Here is a 22,605-nt window from a genome sequence, read left to right on the forward strand (position 1 = left end):
GGCCGTAACTGTGATAAGCTGAGTTTCATTGGATAAGCAAGGATTTGTATGCTGATTTTACACCACTTCCACCTGCCACCCCACAACACACATCACGTTTTGGCGTGGTAAGGTAGTTTTCCTGTTTTATATTGAGAAACCGAATGTATGATTCAACACTTTGACTTTACAAAGGAAAACTAGATATGTATAAACGCGCTCATCAGAATAAAATATACAGAACGTTTGCCGACGTTGAGAAACATACGAATATATCTCCGTGTTTGGGATTCTTTTTTGCTTTAGACAACACAATGTTCAACATAAACATTTTAGAACGGACATAAATCTGTTATATATTATTAGCTACCACGTAACATCACTAAAGGATTGCCTGAACTCCGTTTCGAAATGACTAAACCGATGATATTCTACATGTATGCTAGATACAAGTTTGCGAATTAGACACATGTACATCTCAGCCTAATGGATTTCACCCGCAGCAACTGTCTAAGAACAATGCTATAATTTCTGGTATTGTATACCCAACCAAATATATCAAATTATATAGTGACTACCCTGATGTCTGTATATATTATCGTATCGTATATAACAACAATACTAATAACTTAATACCAGGTTAAAATAACAGACAAGTTACGGTTGGCTGCCGTTTTGAGTCCTATTAAAAACAGTTAAAAGCTGGCCTATCTAGCTATATGGAAAAGCAACTTGTACCTGGTTTACCTAGCTATATGAAGAAAAAGACATCTTAAAGAGGGATTGCCTAGTTTACCTAATTTCCGTGTGGTTGACTCTTCCTTAGAAAACATCGTAGAACTCAGTATAATCCCCAAATCAGCTTCTTAACAAACAGATTGCTGTGGTGTGATGTGATGTACACCTTGCACAAAACACATTGCTGTGCTGTAAAATTATATATATATATATATATATATATATATATATATATATATATATATATATATATATATATATATATATATATATATATATATATTCTTCTGGGAAATGACCTAGACGAATTATATAAAATGTGTCCGACTTGATATTACTTTATAAACCGACACGCAATATGTTTGAAATAAATACGCATCTTATTTTGCATTTTAATTTTACTTATTAAATTAACTTGTATACATTGAGGGACATCTTGGCCAGCAGAGACAAAATATATCATCCTTTAAACTACAGAGCTGTTGATTCAGCAATACTGACAATCAAGCGACAGGGACAGGGACAGTTATATAAATTAACTGGATGTTTTCGCTCTCTAAAATAAAAGAGTTAAAGTGATGCTTTCGAATGTCTGCAAATATGGATTATGTACACAATGTTAAATACAGAATGCGGATGTACCTTCAGCTCTATGGACAACGCCTTATGCATGCCTATATACATTATTTTTTTTTCATACGTACACAAACAGTTCCTTTATCAAGTGAACCTGAGAAAATTAATATATTAACGCAAGCATAAAAATTGTTCATACAGTTTGTCGTATATGTTGTAAGTTGTACATATTTATATAGAATGTTAAACTTTATATCCTTATCGAAACACAAAGGGTGAGAAGAACATTAAAACACTTGTCTAGGCAAAATGAATTAGTAAGAACAGTACACACATTTAGATAAGGGACAATGGGGAGTTAGGAATACCTGTACACACGAGTAGATAAGAGGAGTTAGTATTATTAGCATTATCGTGTGCAGTGCTTGCTCAGCAGTTTCACAATGTCATCATCAGCAACGTGCAGAGATTGCAGCCCACCGGGGAACTTGGTCACAGGGCAGTTGTTCACAAGGTGTGACATGGTCTGAAGAGCTCCACAGCAACATGAAGAGTTAGCAGCCTGGCCGCATCGACAATGTGACTGCACGACGACCCTCTCCTGTCCGAAAGAGGTTCAGTGTGGTCCACTGATGACGTGGAAGATTGAAGCCATGAGGGCAGATTGATAGATCAGCTACGAGGGAGTGGTGCGAAGGACCATTTAACAAAATAACATGCCATAATAGCTGTCATAAGCTCCGACCATGGACCTAGACATGGTGGGCGTCTAGAAATCAAGCGTACTGCTGGATGTGAGGTGATGTTCATGTACAGTGGAAGCTTCTCACTGGCATAGCACGTAGCCATCACTTTTGTGCGTGCTTTCTGGCGACGCAGATGTGGAGGATGAATATTTTTGAGTACTGGCAGCCTTTGTAAAGGAGTGGGACGTAGTGTTTCAGAGATTATGCTCCATGTTGTGTTGATTTTTATTGATGGCACAAAGTGAAGATCCTGATTTAAATGACTGGTGTGTATGGAGATTGTATTTGAGTTTGCAGAGTGCAAAAGCACTAAAGCTGAACAGAAAACGTCATAAACCCTTTTATGATATTATATATTTTGATTATTTTGATCGAATGTCCACTTTAGTGCTATCTTCGTTAGGCAAATGACAAGCTTTGGCGGGTAATATTGTGGGTCAAAACTCGTCGAGTGCTGGCTCCCATTTTCCACTTTGGATCAATTAAGAAGTCGGTGTATAAGATTATCATAACACTTTATTTAAATTATTCTATATTATCTCTCGTTCAGGAACATCTCTCTCCTTTCCGTGATATGGCCTTTTTTTATTTTACCTCACCGATCCAATCTTTATTCAAATACAGCAGAACTTCAACAGTTACAGTAATTTTTAATCCATAACCAATATTTACTTTGCTATTGTTATCTTTATTCTTAAAAAGTCAGTTGACGATACGGTAATCTATGAATGAGACTTTATCATCACACCATTATCATAAAGTTTCTCCATTTCTATACGTAACAGCTAAGATAAATATAAACATTACCTAGATGATTGAGGAGTATATTTAAAATGGCGAAGAACAATCCTTTCAAGTGCACTGGATCCAGCAACGGATCACGGTATGTCAAGGATTGATTAGATACGTTCAATAAACTGACAACGAACAGTGCAAAACCAGTATCTAAGTAGCCTGAGGCAAAGGTAAATACATAACAAAGACAAGACAAACAAATTCAACAGAAAAACGGCTATGTTTGCGAAACTTTACATGGCTGTTTCTAAGGGAATTAAAACTTTTAACTATACTATGATTCAACTAGATTATTTAAAATATTTGTATTGACCTAGAAATTGATTAGCCATAATGACATCTGTTATTTTTAAGTAAATTTATTTTAAGCGCAAATTATATCCCGGACATTTCATTGTTGTGGTAGTCACAGGCTATTAAGCAAATTTAGAGAATCATTTAAAAGAAAATGTGTCTGGCTGGAACACACACTTCCTAGTAACTTTACATTTAATGAAGAAAACTTGTCCAAACGAATGGAACCGCAATGGGAACAAAAATGGGCCCTTCGTATGCTAATAATTTTACTAAAATATGGAAAGAAGGAAAAGCTGATAGGATACCATTTATCCTGACCTACCATCCAGACAACCCCAAAGTAGGTAAAATCATCGGGAGACAGTGGCCCATCGTGGAATCGTCGGACGCACTAAAGTTAATCCTCTCTAACAAACCTGTAGCAGCCTACCGGAGACCGAAAAAACCTCAAGACATCCTAGTAAGGGCGAAGCTAACGCCAATCACTAATCAAGACTACCCTAGTCAATCTGTCCTCTGTGGCTATAAAAGGTGCAACACTGGTCAACATACGATAGAGACCAGGGCATTTTCTAGCACAGTGAGTAGAGAAAAACTAAACATACATGGTCCAAACAAAAAGTGCAAAACAATGTTATTTTTCTCATCACATGTAAGATCTGTAGCCTTCAGTATGTTGGAGAAACTGAAAAGCTACACAAAGGATCAACCTTCATAGATCTGATTGGATGACAAAGAAGCTGTACAGAAGCTCGGTCGCAGAACACTTCTCCTCCCCTTACCACACTTTTAGTGATATTACACTTATTGCAATTGCTCACAACCTCAACTGGAGTTCCCGAACCAGGAAAGAAAAGAAATCTTACTGGATACGCCAGCTCAGAACATTAAGACCATGCGGTTTAAACCAAGAAGACTACACAAAGACAACATGCACGAATACAATTATCTTTTTCAGCTGACAGACTGTATTTTAAATAATTCTCTAAATTTGCTTAATAGCCTGTGACTACTATACCAATGAAATATCCGGCATATAATTTGCGCTTACATAAATTTACATAAAATAACAATGTCGTTATGCCTCATCAGTTTCTAGGTCAATACATATATTTTCCAGTATCAGCAACTAGCTGAAACAAACTAGTTGAAACATAATAAAGTTAAAATAATTAATCCCTGTAGAAACAGCTAAGTAAAGATTTGCAAACATAACCGTTTTTCTGTTTTATTTGTTTGTCTTGTCTATGTTTTGTCTTTGACTTTCAAAAGGATTCATTAAAGAGTCGAACACACAGAGAAAAAGAGAGAGAGAACTTACTCATGGTTCGTTTTCTTAGCGTGTCGGAATTTTGTTATAATATCATAGAATTAGGGAATTATCTAAATTTCATCCCAATGAATGTAATATCCAATATATCTGGTACTATGGATCATACGTATATATTTCGATCGAATCGTTCACAATAAGTGCCATGACAAAATTTGAAATATTGTATAATCGGTATTTTTAATACAATACGAATGAGTAATTCCAATTAATCATATATTTAAGATTATTTTGCAGAAAACTAACATAGGTTTTGAGTTCTGGATGATGCATTTCGATATCGTTTGACTTACTATACTTTAATATACATTAACTGTAGACCTCTCCTTTCTTGGTCAATCCACCGTTCTGACTTCCGAATTGGTGTATTTTCTCAGTCAATCATCACTTCCATGCGATGAACTAATATATTTTCTCAGTCAATCAATACATCTGGCTAATGGATTGACGTTGTTAACTTATGTTCATTAATATGTGGCTGTAAATTATTCATGTTAAGGGCGTGTCCGCGTGAAACAATACAATTTCGAGGAGCAGTCTAGAAACATTCACTTGCTAATCAATACACGTAAATAAAATTGTTACATTTTCATTGGTCGACTAGTGACACTCTACATTGATGAAACGATGTTTTGACAGGCCAACTCATCTGTCCCTTCCCTTTGAAGATACTCATATTCTCCATAAGCGTTCCGTTGTTTCCCTTGTCGTCTTTTAATAGCGTTGTTCTTCGACTGGGATGGTTCGTGGAGGAACACAAATGTATTGCTTTGTTTTACTCTGCGACTCCATCATGAAATCATGCCTGTTAAGGTCAACAACCTACGTTTATCCTCTCGGTGTCTTTTTCCTGACAGCAGGATCACAAGCCTCTGGTAAGCATTACTATCTTTCTTTCTTTCCTATTAAAACTGGCAATTGACAATAAGACGTGTTACTGTTAATTGATAGTTATTTGTGTGTGTTCTACGACAAAACCAAAAGTAATATCACAAAGTAGGCCCCACTTGCAGACACCAAAAGAGCAAAAGTATACAAATCGAAAAAGAAAAAATGTAAATAAACAAAATACGAAAACAGTACACAGCTGAAATGGTGTTAATTTAGAAAGCACATGGTCAAACTCTCTATAATATAAATATTTCATGGCAGACATGCATAACTCCACACCATTTTATTCGGACACTAACTGCAGAGCTGCTACTTTAAAACTGATGTCAATGCATTTTGGCGGCTTTCCTGCCTGTACTGCAAATTATGACTTCAACTTTGGCAAGAACGTACGTGTGAGTTGCTTGACATTTATTTTATATATAATTTTAAAATCAAGAAAATATCTCAGTCTATTTAAGAGCTCATGTACTTGCCATATCACTTAATGAACTATATTAAAATATTTACAAGTAGCTTCTGTTTCTAGAAAGTTTATTGTTACATCCATTATTATGTCAATAAAACTAAACATATATCCTTATACTGCTTATATTATATGTCTGTATCTAAATCGTGTTGATGTAAAATAACATATTTTTTTAAACTTATGCATGAAGTGGTTTGTGGCAAATATAGTTTATCAACGACACATGTTTGCTTGTTTATTAAGTGTTTAATTTGATTTTTGATTTAATAAAATATATATGTTTTGATTCACGTTTTCATTGGGCAGTATTGATTTTGAATGTTCTCCTGGAATATTTTCCACGGTGTTCTTGTTTCCATATTTTAGCAAGGTTGAACATTGCATGTATGATCAATGTTTATTTAAATGTCGATGATTCGCTTTTAAATGTTATATATATATATATATATATATATATATATATATATATATATATATATATATATATATATATATATATATATATATATATATATATATATACAGGAATTGCGAATATTGAATAGGATTTTTATCTTGGTATTGAAAAGTTCAAACTATATGTTACGATGTATTAAAGTAACTGTTGCCTGATCACTACGCAATTATGGGTCAAGGATATTAGGAAGTTCCCTTACTAAGTTCGACAGCGGAACAAACAGTCCGGATCGCTGACGAAAAATCGTAACCGTAGCTGATAAAAACCTCAAGTAGAATTTGAAATTTTATCTATCATAGATATATATGTATTTTCGTCCCACATTCATATATATTTCCTTCCAAGATATTTCAAGCAATAAGTAGATACTGAGTCATTGTTTCGAAAACAAACAATACAAGTCGGAATGAAACAGACCGTATCTACTTGATCCTATGTTGTTTTATATATATATATATATATATATATATATATATATATATATATATATGCCTTGAATACGCGATGTGTAGCCTTCTTCACTATCCTTTTCTAACTAGTTCAGGCTAACATTTCAGTAAAAAAACAACTGAGGTCTCCTGTTAGTTATGCACCTCGCCAAGTAGGATACACCACACAAATATGTTATACACTGACGAAACATCTGACTGAGTAGATGCTTATCTTTATCAATCAAAATATATTGCAATGATAAAGATTAATATTATTCTCCATTGTTCTACAGATATAATTGAACTGAGACTGAAAATGACCTCGAAAATAAACATAAGAACGACTGAATTGTTAGCTACATAAACTGTAAGTAAAGATTTGTTTATCAATAAAAATCGATCCTGCAAAAATAGTTTCGTTTAGATAATTTATAAATAACACATTACTTTCATCTATAGATACCTCGATGAGTAGATGTAGCAACTGGAATTTAGATCATGATTCAGAAAACAATCTCGACTCATCATCCATATTGTGGGAAAAAAATGAGTGCCCATTGATCGATTGTGCCTTGTTTTGCGGAATGGATCCATCTTGCAGGTCATTCTTCGACCACCCTTCACTGAAAAACTGCATGGGGTCTCAGTCATACAAACGCGGCCTCCCTGTTAGTCAAGCAATGCAGAAAGGATGGAACTACTACACACGTATGTAACATATAGATGAATAACATAAACAATATCATCCTTATTTATCGATTACAACTGAAATAATATAATATATGATTAAGAAATGTACGAGTATGTATAGTGTGGATGAATGAACTAAACAAAATAACTTACTGACGACAGCAATCTGTCAATTTGCAATGTTTAATTAAAAATAAACAAGCATGTAAATGTACACAGATATACTTACTAAGAAAATACATATTTATATTTCGAAAAGAGTCAGAGGAGTGGGAAAAGACACCCATGTTTAAGTATATGTTCTCGATCACGATTCATATCTCTAATGGAAGGCAACCAGCCCCCCATCATAGCTTTAGCTACCCCCTAAGAGATCAAGAATACCCGGCGAAACCAATTAAAAGAAGAAGAGAAAAAAAACTCCGGATGTCTGGGTGTAGTAAAACTTTATATCATCCAGGACAAACATTATGCATATTGAGCGCGCTGCACTTAATACACACCATACTGACATAAATTAATCAGTGTGGTGAGTAAAGTCATGTTATTATAATCTATTTCGTTTGTCGTAATCGTAAGGAATATTTGACGGTACTGAACATACTGGCCTGCACGAGGCTCAGGAGGACTGCTCGCTATCAAATATAAATATAAAGGGACATTCATTTGAAACAGGGTGAACGGGACCAGTAATGAAATGTATTTTTACTGTATATCTGATTATGCTAGGGGAGCATATGCCGCATTGATCTAAAGCGCTGCTAACTTGATATATCATTTACAGTTTATTACCGCGTAATGAGAACACATGGCTAACATTGGAAATTGCAAGAGCGGGTTCGATTGACGTTCGCAGGCAAAAAAAAACTGCATATGCTACTAGATAGATCCACTGCTAACCATATCCGAAATTGATGAGAAGAATGAAAATATTTAGCCTTAATTAGTAGCGGATGATGTACGTTGTCAAAATAACTTAGACATATCAAGGAAATTTAAAACGCTGTGTGGAAGATTGACAGAGACATGGAGGAGTTAGTTCCGTTTACACGTGACGTTGACAACATACGAGCTAAATCGGATCGGCAATTACAAATCGTCGAAAACTAAGAGGCTTTTTTTGAGTAAAATGGGCACGATAGTGTTTGTCCAGAAATATTTTCTGTTGTTGTTGTTGTTGTTGGCCAGCTAGTCTACTCAGTGCGATGTTTTATTTTCTTGCATGTTAAAATATTCAAGCTTGAGCAGACATGCTTTACATTCATGGGTGATAATCCCACCGTCGCCAATGGCCGGCTAATATAAATGTGTAAATCCGTGCAGGCTCCCTTGCGCGGATGTCTTTTACCGGATGTGCTTTTGAATTTTCGTGTGAGCCTCGCTGACATTAAATTACTCCACCCGGAAACCGCTCCAGCTATTAACGATTTTGCCCGGATACCTACTCCTATTGGGGCGCCACCTGATGTCAACGTGGTTGTTATTACAGTCACACCAAGTTCAATCGTGGCTGCTAATGCTACATCTTTTGTATCTGGCAAGATTGGCTGGCGCTTGTCAATTCCACACACATTGTCGCTGCGGCGATTTCGTTCGTGGGCCTCATGAATAGGGCAAATGTTTCTTCGAATCCAGCAGTGGTTTCGTCAAGGCTTCCGCGACAACATTGTAAATGTTTCTTCGCCGCATCGCGGGCTAGTAAATATCGCTTCAGTGTTACCATACGCTCCTGAGCTAGTCGTTTTGTTCGTGCCATTGTTATTATTATTACCTCACTCTTCAATACACAGTAATGTTTACAACTAAGAATAACATTATTATAAAAATGGCTGTAGCATATATATATATATATATACTTACAGGGAAAAATATATATATACTTACAGGGAAAAATGCTTTCTGGATTGGAATTCGAGGCGTGGATGCAAATACAGTTTATAAGGGGTGGAATGGTGAGGCGGCATCATACATAACTTGGCACTATGGATATCCAGAAAATGTTGGGGCTGAATCCTGTCTTTACACTGATTACGGACAAATTGCGAACATTAACTGCGCTGCAGCACTGTGGTTTATTTGTCAGAGGCAGATTTAATCCTTCAGATAACATATACCCCATGAAGATGAATTATAGCGAATATCTAACATATAATATATCTTACTACCGTGTAAGGATGAACATAATATACTACAAATTTAAACTTGAAATTTAGCATATGGCTGGAAATGCTAAATATAACATCTGACTGACAATAAAGGATTGCATACATTATAATGTGTAATGTATGTTTTTTGCCTTAATCTGCGTTTCTACATATAGGAATTGCCTTTTGATATTAGACGAGGTTTACGACAGTAAGATTAACTTGGTCCGTTTAGTCATTGATATTTTATTTTATGTACTTTTTGTCTCTTACAAAGGGGTTATCTCAATAAATGAAACATCATAGGCAGGAATAATTGTAACTACAGACGTATCTACCCTGACGAGAAATATAAAGTAATTAGAAATAAATCATCATTGATGGGAAACATTATAACTATGTACAAAACCCCAATAATCTTATGTTGTCTGGAGACACAACTGAGATGAACCAAACACAAGCTGTACTGGTCTGATAGCTTTGTGCTTTCCATGAATGTTTGGCAAAAAATCTTTCATCTCTTCTTTTTTAATTCGTATAATGTACAGTTAGCATGATCATTCTAAAGCAATAAAATATGTGTTACATACATGTATCTCGTTTATCATAAAAATCCCACTGAATGTTTCCAAAATCTAATTTTCTGATCTAACTATATTTCTTTAATACACACATCTAAGGAACTAGCAAAAGGGACCGATATATTTTCAAAGCATGCAGTTGCTGGAATTTACAAAGGTGAACTGATCATCAAGGATGTCAAGAATGCTGACCCTTTCTTATACACAATGAGAATGAGACATCAATAATGATTAAACCTGAACCGCATTTAAAAATAAAACTGAACTGCATGTATTCATGTTTAATATTTGTCCACACATGAATCAAGCAAAGTAACAATGACTGAACTTTTATCACCTGCATGCTGCAATTCAATAGTATGTGTCAACCATACAATTGCGTATAACTGTTACATACAACGACTAAAAGGAACACATATTTACGTAAACCTCTTGATTAAATAAAGTAATACATCGGATAAGGATTTACTATATTTTTCATCATAATTATGACTACACGCGATGGACAAATCAGCCTTGATGGGTATTGATTGAACCTTAAATTATGTCACATAGAAATTAGGGTAAAGTTTTTTTACCAAAATATAGTGCAAGATTGGCAACAAGCAAACGTTAATGTTTTAAAACAAAAGGAAACCATACAGGTAAGCGAACAATCATTAAACATGCTGATTAATGATTTTGTTCTGAATTATTTTTGACCATTGAATTAAGTAGTATGCCTTGCATACATTAATGTGCCGGATGACTTGTTCCGTTCTTATGAATATTCATTTTAGTACCACAGAGCACCCCTTAATCTCGGAAGTGGATTTTTTGCATGCAGTATGGGTCAAAATTCGTCGAGTGCTGGCTCCCATTTTCCACATTGGATCAAATAAGAAGTCGGTGTATAAGATTATCATAACACTTTATTTAAATTATTCTGTGTTATCTCTCGTTCAGGAACATCACTCTCCTTTCCGTGATATGGCCTTTATTTAATTTACGTCACCGATTCAATCTTTATTCAGATACAGCAAAACTTCAACAGTTACAGTAATTTTTAATCCATACCCAATATTTACTTTCACAATATCGTTCTTAAAGTATCTTATTTATAAGAAAATTAGTAGAAATATTGAGCACGATCCCCACGAGACTGTACATAATTCGTGTGTAGCAAAACCACCGTAAGACTGTACAGAAGTAGTGTGTTACAGTATCCGCATTCCACTGTAAAGAATTAATATTGTGCAGTATTCCCATCCCACTGTAAAACAAAATAGTCTGTTGTTGGATTCCCACCAGACAATAAAGAATTAGTATGAATACGCGACTCAAGCAGTACAAATACATTATCCATACCCTCTTATTGCTACTAGCAACACTTTTAATTCCTGTCAGTGATAACACGTGCAATGTGTATGTTTGCCTTCATATGATATTGATAATATTTACTTCCGGTCACGTAAAATATATCCACTAGAGTATTTGAGCACTTTGATTTTTTTTTTAAATTTACAATTTCAACGATTCCCTTCAAAGGTTTTTATGAATAAACAAATAAAATGCACTTCTACTTTAGCACTAAAATGTCTCTGGATTATTAGATCTTGAATACATATTAGACAATTAGCATTCATAGATTTCAAGATTTACAATCATTTTCACTGGCATATTTGCTGCAGTTGCCTTCACCTGCATACAGTTATGAATAGGTCTCATAGAAGAGTTTCTACACATGAAATAGCTATACGTGCCAGTTTAATTCATTATTCGAAATATTTTACACATTAGTCGATGCATATTTTTTCTAATAATGCTGAAAACCTTGAAGTAGCTTATTTTTTTATCTCCTTTTGTTTCTATTTTTACATTCCAAAAATGATTTAGTTCAAACTTTGCTCTTTTCATTATTGACTTTGATGTCCTGCTACGTCATTAAACGTTTAACGTGAGGATTCCGTAACACAATGCTTCTAACAAACATGCAAACAAACTAATTGCACAAGCTTATGTCTGGATGATGAAGCAAAAAGGATAAATTTTCTGAAAGTAGTGTGAAATAACATCTTTGTGTATGTATCATTAGTGTTCTATTTCCGTTCTACAGACAAATATTTTATTATTTCTTTCATATTTTATTTATATTTTGTTCATTCCGAGATTGCATTTTCATGTTAAAATTTTCAAACTGGCACGTTGGGAATAGAGCAAAGAATATGAAGTGAATTATTTAATCACATTGATTGCATGATAATTTTAGTCAATTATTTCGTATTATCTTCCTCATGAAATATTAACATGACCAGTGTATGTGACTTGATTGCTGTCTCGCATCCCTGAGTATAAAATCAATGCACAATGGAATACGTGCTTACATATATTAGGGTATTCAGCTTTCTCAGCTCGTTTAAATTATTAAGGGTAGATTCCTAGTCTGCCACTGACGTAATCCAACAGACAAGCGATTCTTGATGATAAAATATTTACAATATTTAATCAATTTGCAACATCTTTGAATGCACCCATGTATAGATACAACACGTGATATTTCAACAAGATACTATATTAGTTCATACCCATTATGGGAAGTTGGTTCCTTGTCTGAAGGAAATTGGCTAATGGAATACACGATTTATGACATGAAAATGGTCCACTAGACAGTTGTTTGATGAAGTGTCATCAGATGATAACAGATTGCGGAAAATTGAAAACAAGTCTGCATTAAAGGTACAAATAAAAATTAGTTATTCCTTTGTGAGGAAGTCATTGTATAGTTTTGATTAAGGTATTCAAGTTAATGCCTTCAACAACAAACATTTTTACATAGGACCAACACTGTATAAATCCTTCTTTAACACTGTTAATTTTCAGTGGTCAATGGCTATTTTGATTATGTGTCGGTCTAAGTGGCTCAGCCAAACAATATATGCTTAATTAAATGTCTTTTTTATTATAACAAATTAACATGTTTCACCTTAGATCTGAGCCATTTCGTTTTTGAGATATTCATATATGTAGCATACATACATTTATAAACGACTACTGTATTAAATTACAGCAAAGTAACACAAACTTTAAACCATCATTTCTATGAAAAGCAGTGAAAGATATTTTTACATATACACCCTACTGACCTAGATTTTGTGGACGATGCCTCGTTCGTATGAATACTACTCACATATCACGTAAGTAAGCGATCTCATTGCAACATGGCCCTAACGACTGTTGTAAATGATGATCAGTTAGATATCAACGAATTACAAATCTCAGACCAACGAAGGGCTAACATCTTGTGCATCTGATTATTAGTCAGATGGCAACTAAATAAATGAGTTCAGGCCCAAATGAGGCTAATCTTACTTGCATAGAATTATTATGCAGAGGTCAACTAAGCAAATGATAATAGGCCACAGGTGGCTGACATTTATTACATGCGATTATTAGATAGAGGTCAATTAACTAAGCGTGCATCTGATTATTAGGGAAATGTCAACTAACTAAGCGATCGTAGACCAACAGGTGGATAACGTCTCATGCATAAGAGTATTAAGTAGAGGCCAACTAAATAGGCGATCTCAGATCAACATGGAGATGATGTTAATTTCATCTGTTAAATTTTCCCCAAGCAGAATTGGTTTCTGCAAGTACATGACACCTGAAAAAGACTTTGATAGAACTACTCCTGTATATTTTGCTTTGGCAACCTTCGATTATATTATAGATTGGATATGTACAGTTGTATGTGACACTTTGACCTTTACCTCCTATGTGTATTTGTTACAGTATGTTACACGTGCATGAATGGAAATACTCCGTCATATTCATTAATAAGTTTCCTCTTACCCACGTCTTCTGTATTATCTGGAAGTGGTGCATATTTGCTAAATATATTGCAGTTTTCATTCACATTTACAGCCATTGCATCTTAACAATTTACCTATATCAATGCGTTAACGTTTGCAAGGGAATGTATCATTAAGGCAACGACTCGTTAATGTTTAGGTATTCTCACATACCGATGTTGGTCGAATCTAGAGCCGAACTCACCCGCGCAGAAGTTATCGTAAAGACGAGAGCCTTAGACACTGACTATCTAATGACTACATGCTAAACATGAACGGATGCAATAATATTTAAGATGACCTAATCGCAAAAGCATCCTGTCGCCTTTTGAGATATCAAATCTGTATCATTGATTATTGCGTTTGAATGAGCGTTTTACATGAATTGATACGGTTATATGATAAATAAAACCTTGTCGTGGTTTATGTGAAGCTTTTCTAAATGAATTTCTGCATTTTCTTTATTAAAATCATATATTTGTAATGTCTTTTCTTTTTCTCCAAAGTCTGATTGGAAACAAGTTTTATTCTTTTCAAGGCTGTTACTGTAAAAACTCTTCTCAGCAACATAACCACTCCTCTAATACAGAACCATTTCTTCCTTTTTTGCGATCTACCGCAGTTTCAATATTTTTACACTGATCTCATTATAACTGCATTGTTAGCAAATAAGTTGTTAGGCATCCAGTGATATGGTTTGCTGACGGTAGACCTCAGGCTAACTCTACGTTCGGCCTTGAATTACATGAATAGATGAAAGGAGAGCTAGTCTGGGATATTTCGTCATCAGACGTTCCATTTATATGCCTAGCATGGTATGTCGAGCAACATATTTGCTAACAATGCGAATATAATGATATCAGTGTGAAAATATTGAAAATGCGGTAGAACGAAAACAAAAAGAAATGGTTGCATATTAGAGTAGCGGTTATGTTGTTCAGAAGAGTTTTTATAGTAACAGGCTTGAACAAAATACAAATTGTTTCCAAATAAAGTCTGGAGAAAAGTAAAAGCCATTCCAAATATATGATTTTACTATAGAAAAGGCAGACATTCATATAGGAAAGCTTCATATAAACCACGACAAGCCTAAGGTCTACCGTCAGCAGACTATTATTTGTCTGTAAACGTCTAAGACATAATGAAAATTGTGATGAAAGGCTGGAAAATACAAATTTTGATATTAGAGAAGTATGGTATTTCCTTAGAATATACTATTTACCGTAAAAGGCATGCATAGGAGAAAAAAAAAAAAAATTTTTCATAGATAAATGAAAAAAAATCCAGATAATCTTCCCATGAATGATGATTATAATTTTATTGTTATCTAACATTTTTTGTGATGAATGGAGTGTTCATACGCATGTTGTGTTTAGTAACTATTGTAACCGTTATGTGTCATGGATGGAGAGTTCATACACATATTATGTTTAGTAACCAGTGTAACCGGTATGTACCTTGAATGGAGAGTTCATACTCATATTATGTTTAGTAACTAGTGTAACCGTTATGTGTGATGGATGGAGAGTTAATACGCATATTATGTTTAGTAACCAGTGTAACCGGTATGTGCGATGAATGTAGAGTTCATACGCATATTATGTTTAGTAACTAGTCTAACCGTTATGTGTGATGGATGGAGAGTTCATACGCATGTTATGTTTAGTAACCAGTGTAACCGTTATGTGTGATGAATGGAGAGTTAATACGCATATTATACCAGGTTACACATACAGCATATTTACCCAGTTAAAGCGCTCATCCGGCTGTTTTAATCAATGCCACATATTGGCTCTTGCATACGGATTATGTGGTTTCATAAGTACGTCATTTTCCTGGATTAATTTTCTTGTAGAAATGTATGCCTCGTTACTGCGATCTTTCGCCAGGAGTACTAAACCTTTACATGAAAATAAGGTCATAGTGACGTTATTTTCATGTTTGTATATATATATATATATATATATATATATATATATATATATATATATATATATATATATATATATATATATATATATATATATATATATATATATATATATATATATATATATACTTACAGGCGGGGGCCCCGAGTGGCCGAGTGGTCTAAAGCGCTCTTCGTTACAGATCACTGCCATCTCACGTCTATCTGCGGCGGTTCGAGTCTAAGATTCAGCCAATGTGGGTATGTGAGAAAGCTTGCCAGTAGCTTCTCGAGGGTCGGTGGTTCTTTCCGGGGTTTCCCGGGTTCTTCCTCCACCAATAATACTGGCCGCCATGTATAGCCTATCGTGTGCTGAAAAATGGCGTTAAACCCCACAACAACAACAACAACAACAACAGCTTACAGGCACAAATGCTTTATGGATTGGACTTCGAGGCGTGGATGCAAATACAGCTTATAAGGGGTGGAATGGTGAGACGGCATCATATACAACTTGGCACTATGGATATCCAGAAAAAATTGGGGCTGAATCCTGTCTTTACACTGATTACGGACAAATTGCGAACATTAACTGCGCTGCAGCACTGTGGTTTATTTGTCAGAGGCACATTTAATCCTTTCAGATAACATGTACCCCATCAAGATGAATTATAGCAAATATCTAACATATAATATATCTTACTACCGTGTAAGGATGAACATAATATACTATAAATTTAAACTTGAAATTTAGCATATAGTTGGAAATGTTAAATATATAATTTTACTGACAAATAAAGGATTGCATACATAACAATATCTCCCACTGAAAGATGATGCCGATGCAACTGTATTGAGTATAACGCCATGTCAGAATGTGTTATAGTATCCATCTTTTCTTGCAATTCAACCCAAGAAGCTAATTTCACTGTAAATGTACTAATTGAAGTCATTAGTAGGTCAAATCAGAAGAACAGAACACATGAATAATACAGTCTTGGCCTTTAATGTATTACCTGTTTTATATACTCGATTAATATGCAGTTAATCAGAGGGAATTTCCGTTACGTCAATTCAAAATTTAAATACAAAACAAAACCAAAGCAAAACTAAAAAGCAACGGTAATTACGAAGATGTACATTTGTGGCCAGTTACGAATTTCTCCATTTTTTGAGACCTTTGATTTCAATGTAATGTCAAAATTTATATTTTCTCGAAACAGGGGGTTTGTAACATCAGAAATCAAATGTAGACAAAAGAACTTAGTAATACCAGTAAACAAATGTAGATAAGTGGCAACAGGCAGTTAGTAATACCAGTTCGCACATGTAAACAAAGTGAGTTAATAATACCGGTAGACACATCTAGACATAGAAAACTAATAATACCAGTACGCAAGTGTAGACAATGTGAATCGGTAACAACAGTACATACATGTGAATCCGGACCATTTGTTTCAAATAGAAAAATATAAACATGATCATGTCATCTGAAATACAGTGATGTAAATTAATAGCGACGTAATATAGGTTCGAGACAGCAATGAGTTTCTGCATTATGGCCTTGATGACTTACTGTAGACAGCTAGTTATTCAGCATGTTTTGCGTCCAGTAGCACTACTTTATGTACACGTCCTGAGTTATGACCCTGACGGCTTGTCGTCGACGACCAGGTATACAAATTTGGGCCTAATAGAACTAAATCAAAAAATACATGAAATAAGACTAAGTGTGAATTATGCATAATTAAATATATTCAGTCTTTAAACAAATATGTTTGCATATTACATCCGATCCTCACAACACTAGTTTCACGCGCTTTGTGAATCATTACGGGTGTTAATAGGAAGACTGCGTGAGTGTATGTGTTTTCGCCTATGAATGTTCTTGTCATGTGTAGCACTACGTGCATAGACGTTAATAACGTGCTACGGTTAATGTACTTTCTTATCAATTGACGAAGTTAATGTGTTTTGAATCAGGTGATGAGAGTGGCTTGTTTCATATAACATGATGAAGGTAATATGTTTATTTCTCATGCTGTCAGGGTAATGTACAGATCATCTTATAAAAGTGGGAATGCGATTTGACTGGATTCCGTACATTCTCCTTTTAATTTCACTCGAGCCATATGCAGGAAGATCTACTTCCACAGGCCAAACTACATAAATACTGAATACCAAGGTACAATTATACAGGTCAAACTACAGCTTTACTAAATACCAGGTTCTTATTCCACAGGCCAAGCTACAGAAGCACTAAATTCAATGTTATATTTTCACAGGCCAAACTACAGAGTTATTAAATACCAGATTATAATTGCACATTCCAAAATAAATGCCGAGTTTTAATTCTACAGGCCAAACTACAGAGTTATTAAATACCAGATTATCATTGCACATTCCAAAATAAATGCCGAGTTTTAATTCTACAGGCCAAACTACAGAAGCAATAAATACCAACTTCTAATTCCACAGGACACACTACAGAAGCACGAAATACCAAGTTCTAATTCCACAGACCAAAGTACAGTAATGCTAAATGTCAAGTTCTAATTCTACTGATCAAATTAGATATGTACTACATGAAACATTAATTTCAGAAAAGAAAATGTGATGATTAGATAAGTTCGTTAAATTCATCGATATTGCAATGTGAAGTATTCTGACTTCGTACCAGAACTAACAGTTAGCTGGCGATAGCTAACAAGCTAAATAATTTCAGAAGAAAATGGTAGATTTGTGATTCAAAATTAAAATTAAAATAGTTTCGTTCCTCCTAAAGGTCAACTGTTTCGGTGGTGGTGACAATTGGGAGTACGACATATAAAGAAACTCAGACTTATTAAGGTCTACCTAGTTACTAAGTCAGTAATATTTTAGTTAGAACGATACGTGGAAATATTAATAACAACAGCATATGTTCGTACAACAATTTGTCTTGCCCGTCCCTGTATGATTTCAGACGATATTCTAGAAATGATGACAGTTGATTGCAGCACGGAAGGCTTTGCTGATCTTCGGGCGTGCATGTCATCAATCATTTTAGAGCAATCCGACAGACTTGGCAATCTGATGTACATGAAGAAAACTGACAACTCCAGGATATGTATATCAATACGTATTTGTGTGCGTTGACTTGTATCCCTATAATCTACACTGTAACTTTGTCAGATGTAGGCAATATAGACAAAGATGTATTTCATAGTAGCAAATATGATTCAGATTCGCATTCTACGTACGCAATTTGCAGAAAAAGTCGGAATAGCTACGGGTGCAGTACCAGCACCGAATAAAACTACAATTGGACTCATGTAAAAACACTATTCAGATCTGCAATGCGTTGTTATTAAGTCAGAAGAAGTGGATCGGAAATTGAAAGAAGAAAAATCAAACTGTGGAACCAAGTCGTGAAAAACATGTTACTTTACTTAATAAATGTCTGCTGTTCATGTGTACCACGAACTTTCATCATCATCATCAGCAGCATCATCATCATCAGTCCTGTAGTATGGAAGACCGTTGGGGCACCGCACAAGACCTAACAACCAGTTTCCTCCATTCCTCTCGATTTTCCGTCTTTCTCAGTGAGTCGCGCAGTGTCAAGCATGTCCAATCTCGAATATTATCTTCCCACCTCTTTCTTTGCCTGCCACTTTTTCTTCTTCCTTGTACAGTGCCTTGTAGAATTGTCTTGGAAAGTCCTGGTGATCGTGAGACATGCCCATACCACTGCAGTTTTCGCTTGTTTACTATGATCGTGAGGCCCAATGGCTTGTCTTATCCTTTGCCGTATTTTTTCATTGGTGATATCGTCTTTGTATGTGAAGCCGAGGATCTTTCGGAAACATATCATCTCTGTAGACTGTATCCTTTTCTCCATGTCCGCTGATATGATCCATGATTCGCAAGCGTAGAGAAATGTGGAGATTACCAGTAAGTGCATCAGTCTGCCTTTTGAGTTGTGTGCGATGTTCTTGTCCTTCCAGATGGACTTGTCAGCGCTGCTGTTGTCTGTGCAAACCTGTAGAGTATTTCAGGCTTCGATCGTTCATCTGTTACAGTTTCCCCTAAATACTTGAAGCTGTGGACTGTTTCTAGCTTTGTACCTTGGACCTTGATGTCAGCACTGATGCCCTTGATGATGTTGGTCATCATTGTGGTCTTCTCTGCACTAATTGCCATGCCATAGGCTGCAGATGTTTTTTTTTTCAAGTCTCTCTAATATGCTAGCTAACTCTTGCTCATTTCCTGTTAGTCCATCAATGTCATCAGCAAAACGTAAGTTGGTGATTGTTCGGCCTTAGATTCGGACTGTCCCTGTACGCTTATGAAGCGCGTCTGCCATGATTCTCTCCAGAAAGATGTTGAATAGTGTGGGAGAGAGCAGACAGCCTTGTCGGACTCTGACTATCGTTCTGAACCAGTCCCCTATACTGCCGTTGAAGTATACTGCACTGTTGGCTTTGTCATAGAGGTGCTCTATTACTTTCATGAGGTTGGCATTGATGTTGTACAGTCTCGTGGTCGCCCACAAGGCTGCATGCCCTACCCTGTCAAATGCCTTCTTGAAACCCACGAAGACGTGGTACAGATCTTGCTGGTGTTGGAGGTACTTCTCACACACTATGTTGAGGTTGAATATATGCTCTGTTGTGCTGTGCCCTGCTCTAAACCCCGCCTGCTCCTCTTCAGTGATCTTTTCAGCCTGTGGTTTTAGTCTGTTCAGTAGTATCCTTAAGATGACTTTGCTTGGATGGTTTATGAGACTGATTGTACGGTGGTTTTGACACTATTGCAAGCTGCCTTGCTTGGGGAGGGTGATGATCAGTGATTGGGTCCATGGCGATGGCCATACTCCTTTTTGTCAGATCTTGTTGCAGATGTTTGTGAGGGCTCTAATCATTGCTTCTCCCCAGCTTGGATTAGTTCTGCTGGGATGTTGTCCACTCCTGCTGACGTACACTTGTCCAGTGATCTCACTGCGGCTTCTACTTCTTCGCGTATGATAGGGTGATTGTCGTTGTTAATTGCTAGAGGGACGTTCATTACCTCTGGATCTTTTGTGGCTCGGTGATTGTAATGTTCTGTGCAGTACTCTGTCCATCATTTCAGAATATCTTTTTCTTCTGTGAGGCAGTTTCCGGCTTTGTCCTGTAAGAAGGTAACCCGCCGTTGCTTTGTGCATGTTAGAACATGGACCAGTTGGTATGCTTTCCTGCTGTTGTTCCTATTCAAGTTTCCCTCAATGTCTTAGGACATTTCTTCTATCCAGTTGTCTGTTGCTTTCGTCACGCTTTTCTTGACTTCCTGGTTGGCTGCCTTATACTACTCCTTTGTATCGCTCTTTTTCTTCTTCGGTTCTCTCCTCTTGTCACACAGGTTCAGAACCTCAGCTGTGACCTAGGGTTTCTTGACTGGGCGATGTCTACCGAGGATATCGCTGGGTGTTTCCGTCGTTGCTGTATTGAAGTTGGTGATCAACGTGTCCCTGTCGGTATTGCCAGCATCGCAGATAGTGAGCGGTGCAAATTTCCGACCAATCATTGCCTGGAAGGCTTTTGCTACTTTGGGATCCTTCAATTTCTCGAAATCAAATTTTATTCTGGTGCGGCTCTCTTTCTTGACCTTCCTTAGATGTAGCCTGAAGGTCATCATCACCAGATCATGCTCACTTCCTATGTCCGCTCCGGGAAAGCTTCTAGTTTTGGCGATGTTTGTACTTGACTGTAGGCGCCTCTTCACCATGATGTAGTCGATCTGACTGTGATGGTCTCCGCTTGGGCTGTGCCATGTCCATCTTCTGGATACCTTTTGCTGGCCGAAGGTGTTTGCCAGCATAAGGTCGTTGTAACTAGCGAATTCCAGGAGCATCAGTCCTCTCTCATTTTTCTGTGAACTGCAGCAGAGCCCACGTGTTCCTTTCCAGTTCATGCAAGCGTCCTCGCCTATATTGGCATTCCAATCACCTGGCGTAACCAGAATGTCTTTTTTCGGTGTTTTATCCGCAATTTCTTGTAGCTGATCATATAAGTTTTCCACATCCACGTCACCATAGTCTGATATTGGGGCGTATGTCTGTATTATGATGATGTTAAACAGAGTTGCCCTGAGGCGGATGGTGATGAGCCGGCTGGATTCTGGCCGACATCCCATGACAGTACTCACACTGTCCTTGTGTACAAGGAACCCAATTCCCTGCTCATGTTTGTCTTCTCTGCCACTGAAGTACAGTTTGTGTCTTTCCAAGGTAGTTGTTTCTCCAATGTTCTTCCATCGTATATCACAGAGTCCTGGGATGTTCAAGTGGTATATGTTCATTTCATATCTAAGCTCCTCAAGCTTTTGATGTTGCCTTCAGTGTTCTCACATTCCAGGTGCCAATGGTGATGTTGTTCCTGACACGAATCTTGCTGCTCTGAGCAACAGTCATATATTTTCCACCTCCGCCGTGGTGCACGACGGAAGGTGCGGCCCTTGTTGAACCGATCGACGACCGAGCCGGTATGGGATGGGTAATGGTTGTTGTTTCTCACGTGGTGTGTCTAGGTAAGCTGTCGCCTGGCTGAGCCCAACCCTCTCTAGACCTGACCACAGCCAATTTCCTCCAACTTGGTGGCTCATCTTGGTCACGAACACGTAGCCGTTGAGCTGTTTGGCAGCCTTTCCGCTTGGCCGTTGACTTCGTCTCGGAAGTTCTTCCGCCCAGTGATGCCGTATTTACATCGCACTATTTATCCAT

General features: G+C 36.5%; 1 protein-coding gene and 1 long non-coding RNA gene across 2 annotated transcripts; one reads left to right on the forward strand and one right to left on the reverse strand.

The window, feature by feature from the left end:
- The first annotated feature begins 5,141 nt into the window (after positions 1-5,141).
- On the forward strand, positions 5,142-10,134 carry LOC149787005 (uncharacterized). Its single transcript, XR_016425247.1, has 3 exons — positions 5,142-5,336; positions 7,169-7,417; positions 9,286-10,134. It is a non-coding gene; the product is annotated as an uncharacterized LOC149787005 (long non-coding RNA).
- Positions 10,135-21,266: 11,132 nt separating this feature from the next.
- On the reverse strand, positions 21,267-22,184 carry LOC149787006 (protein CFDP2-like). Its single transcript, XM_089976016.1, has one exon. The coding sequence runs from the start codon at positions 22,182-22,184 to the stop codon at positions 21,267-21,269; it is 918 nt and encodes a 305-aa protein (XP_089832142.1).
- Between the last annotated feature and the right edge of the window lie 421 nt (positions 22,185-22,605).

The sequence above is a fragment of the Sinohyriopsis cumingii genome, chromosome 12 (assembly GCF_028554795.1).
Source record: "Sinohyriopsis cumingii isolate HCF-2022 chromosome 12, ASM2855479v2, whole genome shotgun sequence".
Taxonomy (NCBI): domain Eukaryota; kingdom Metazoa; phylum Mollusca; class Bivalvia; order Unionida; family Unionidae; genus Sinohyriopsis; species Sinohyriopsis cumingii.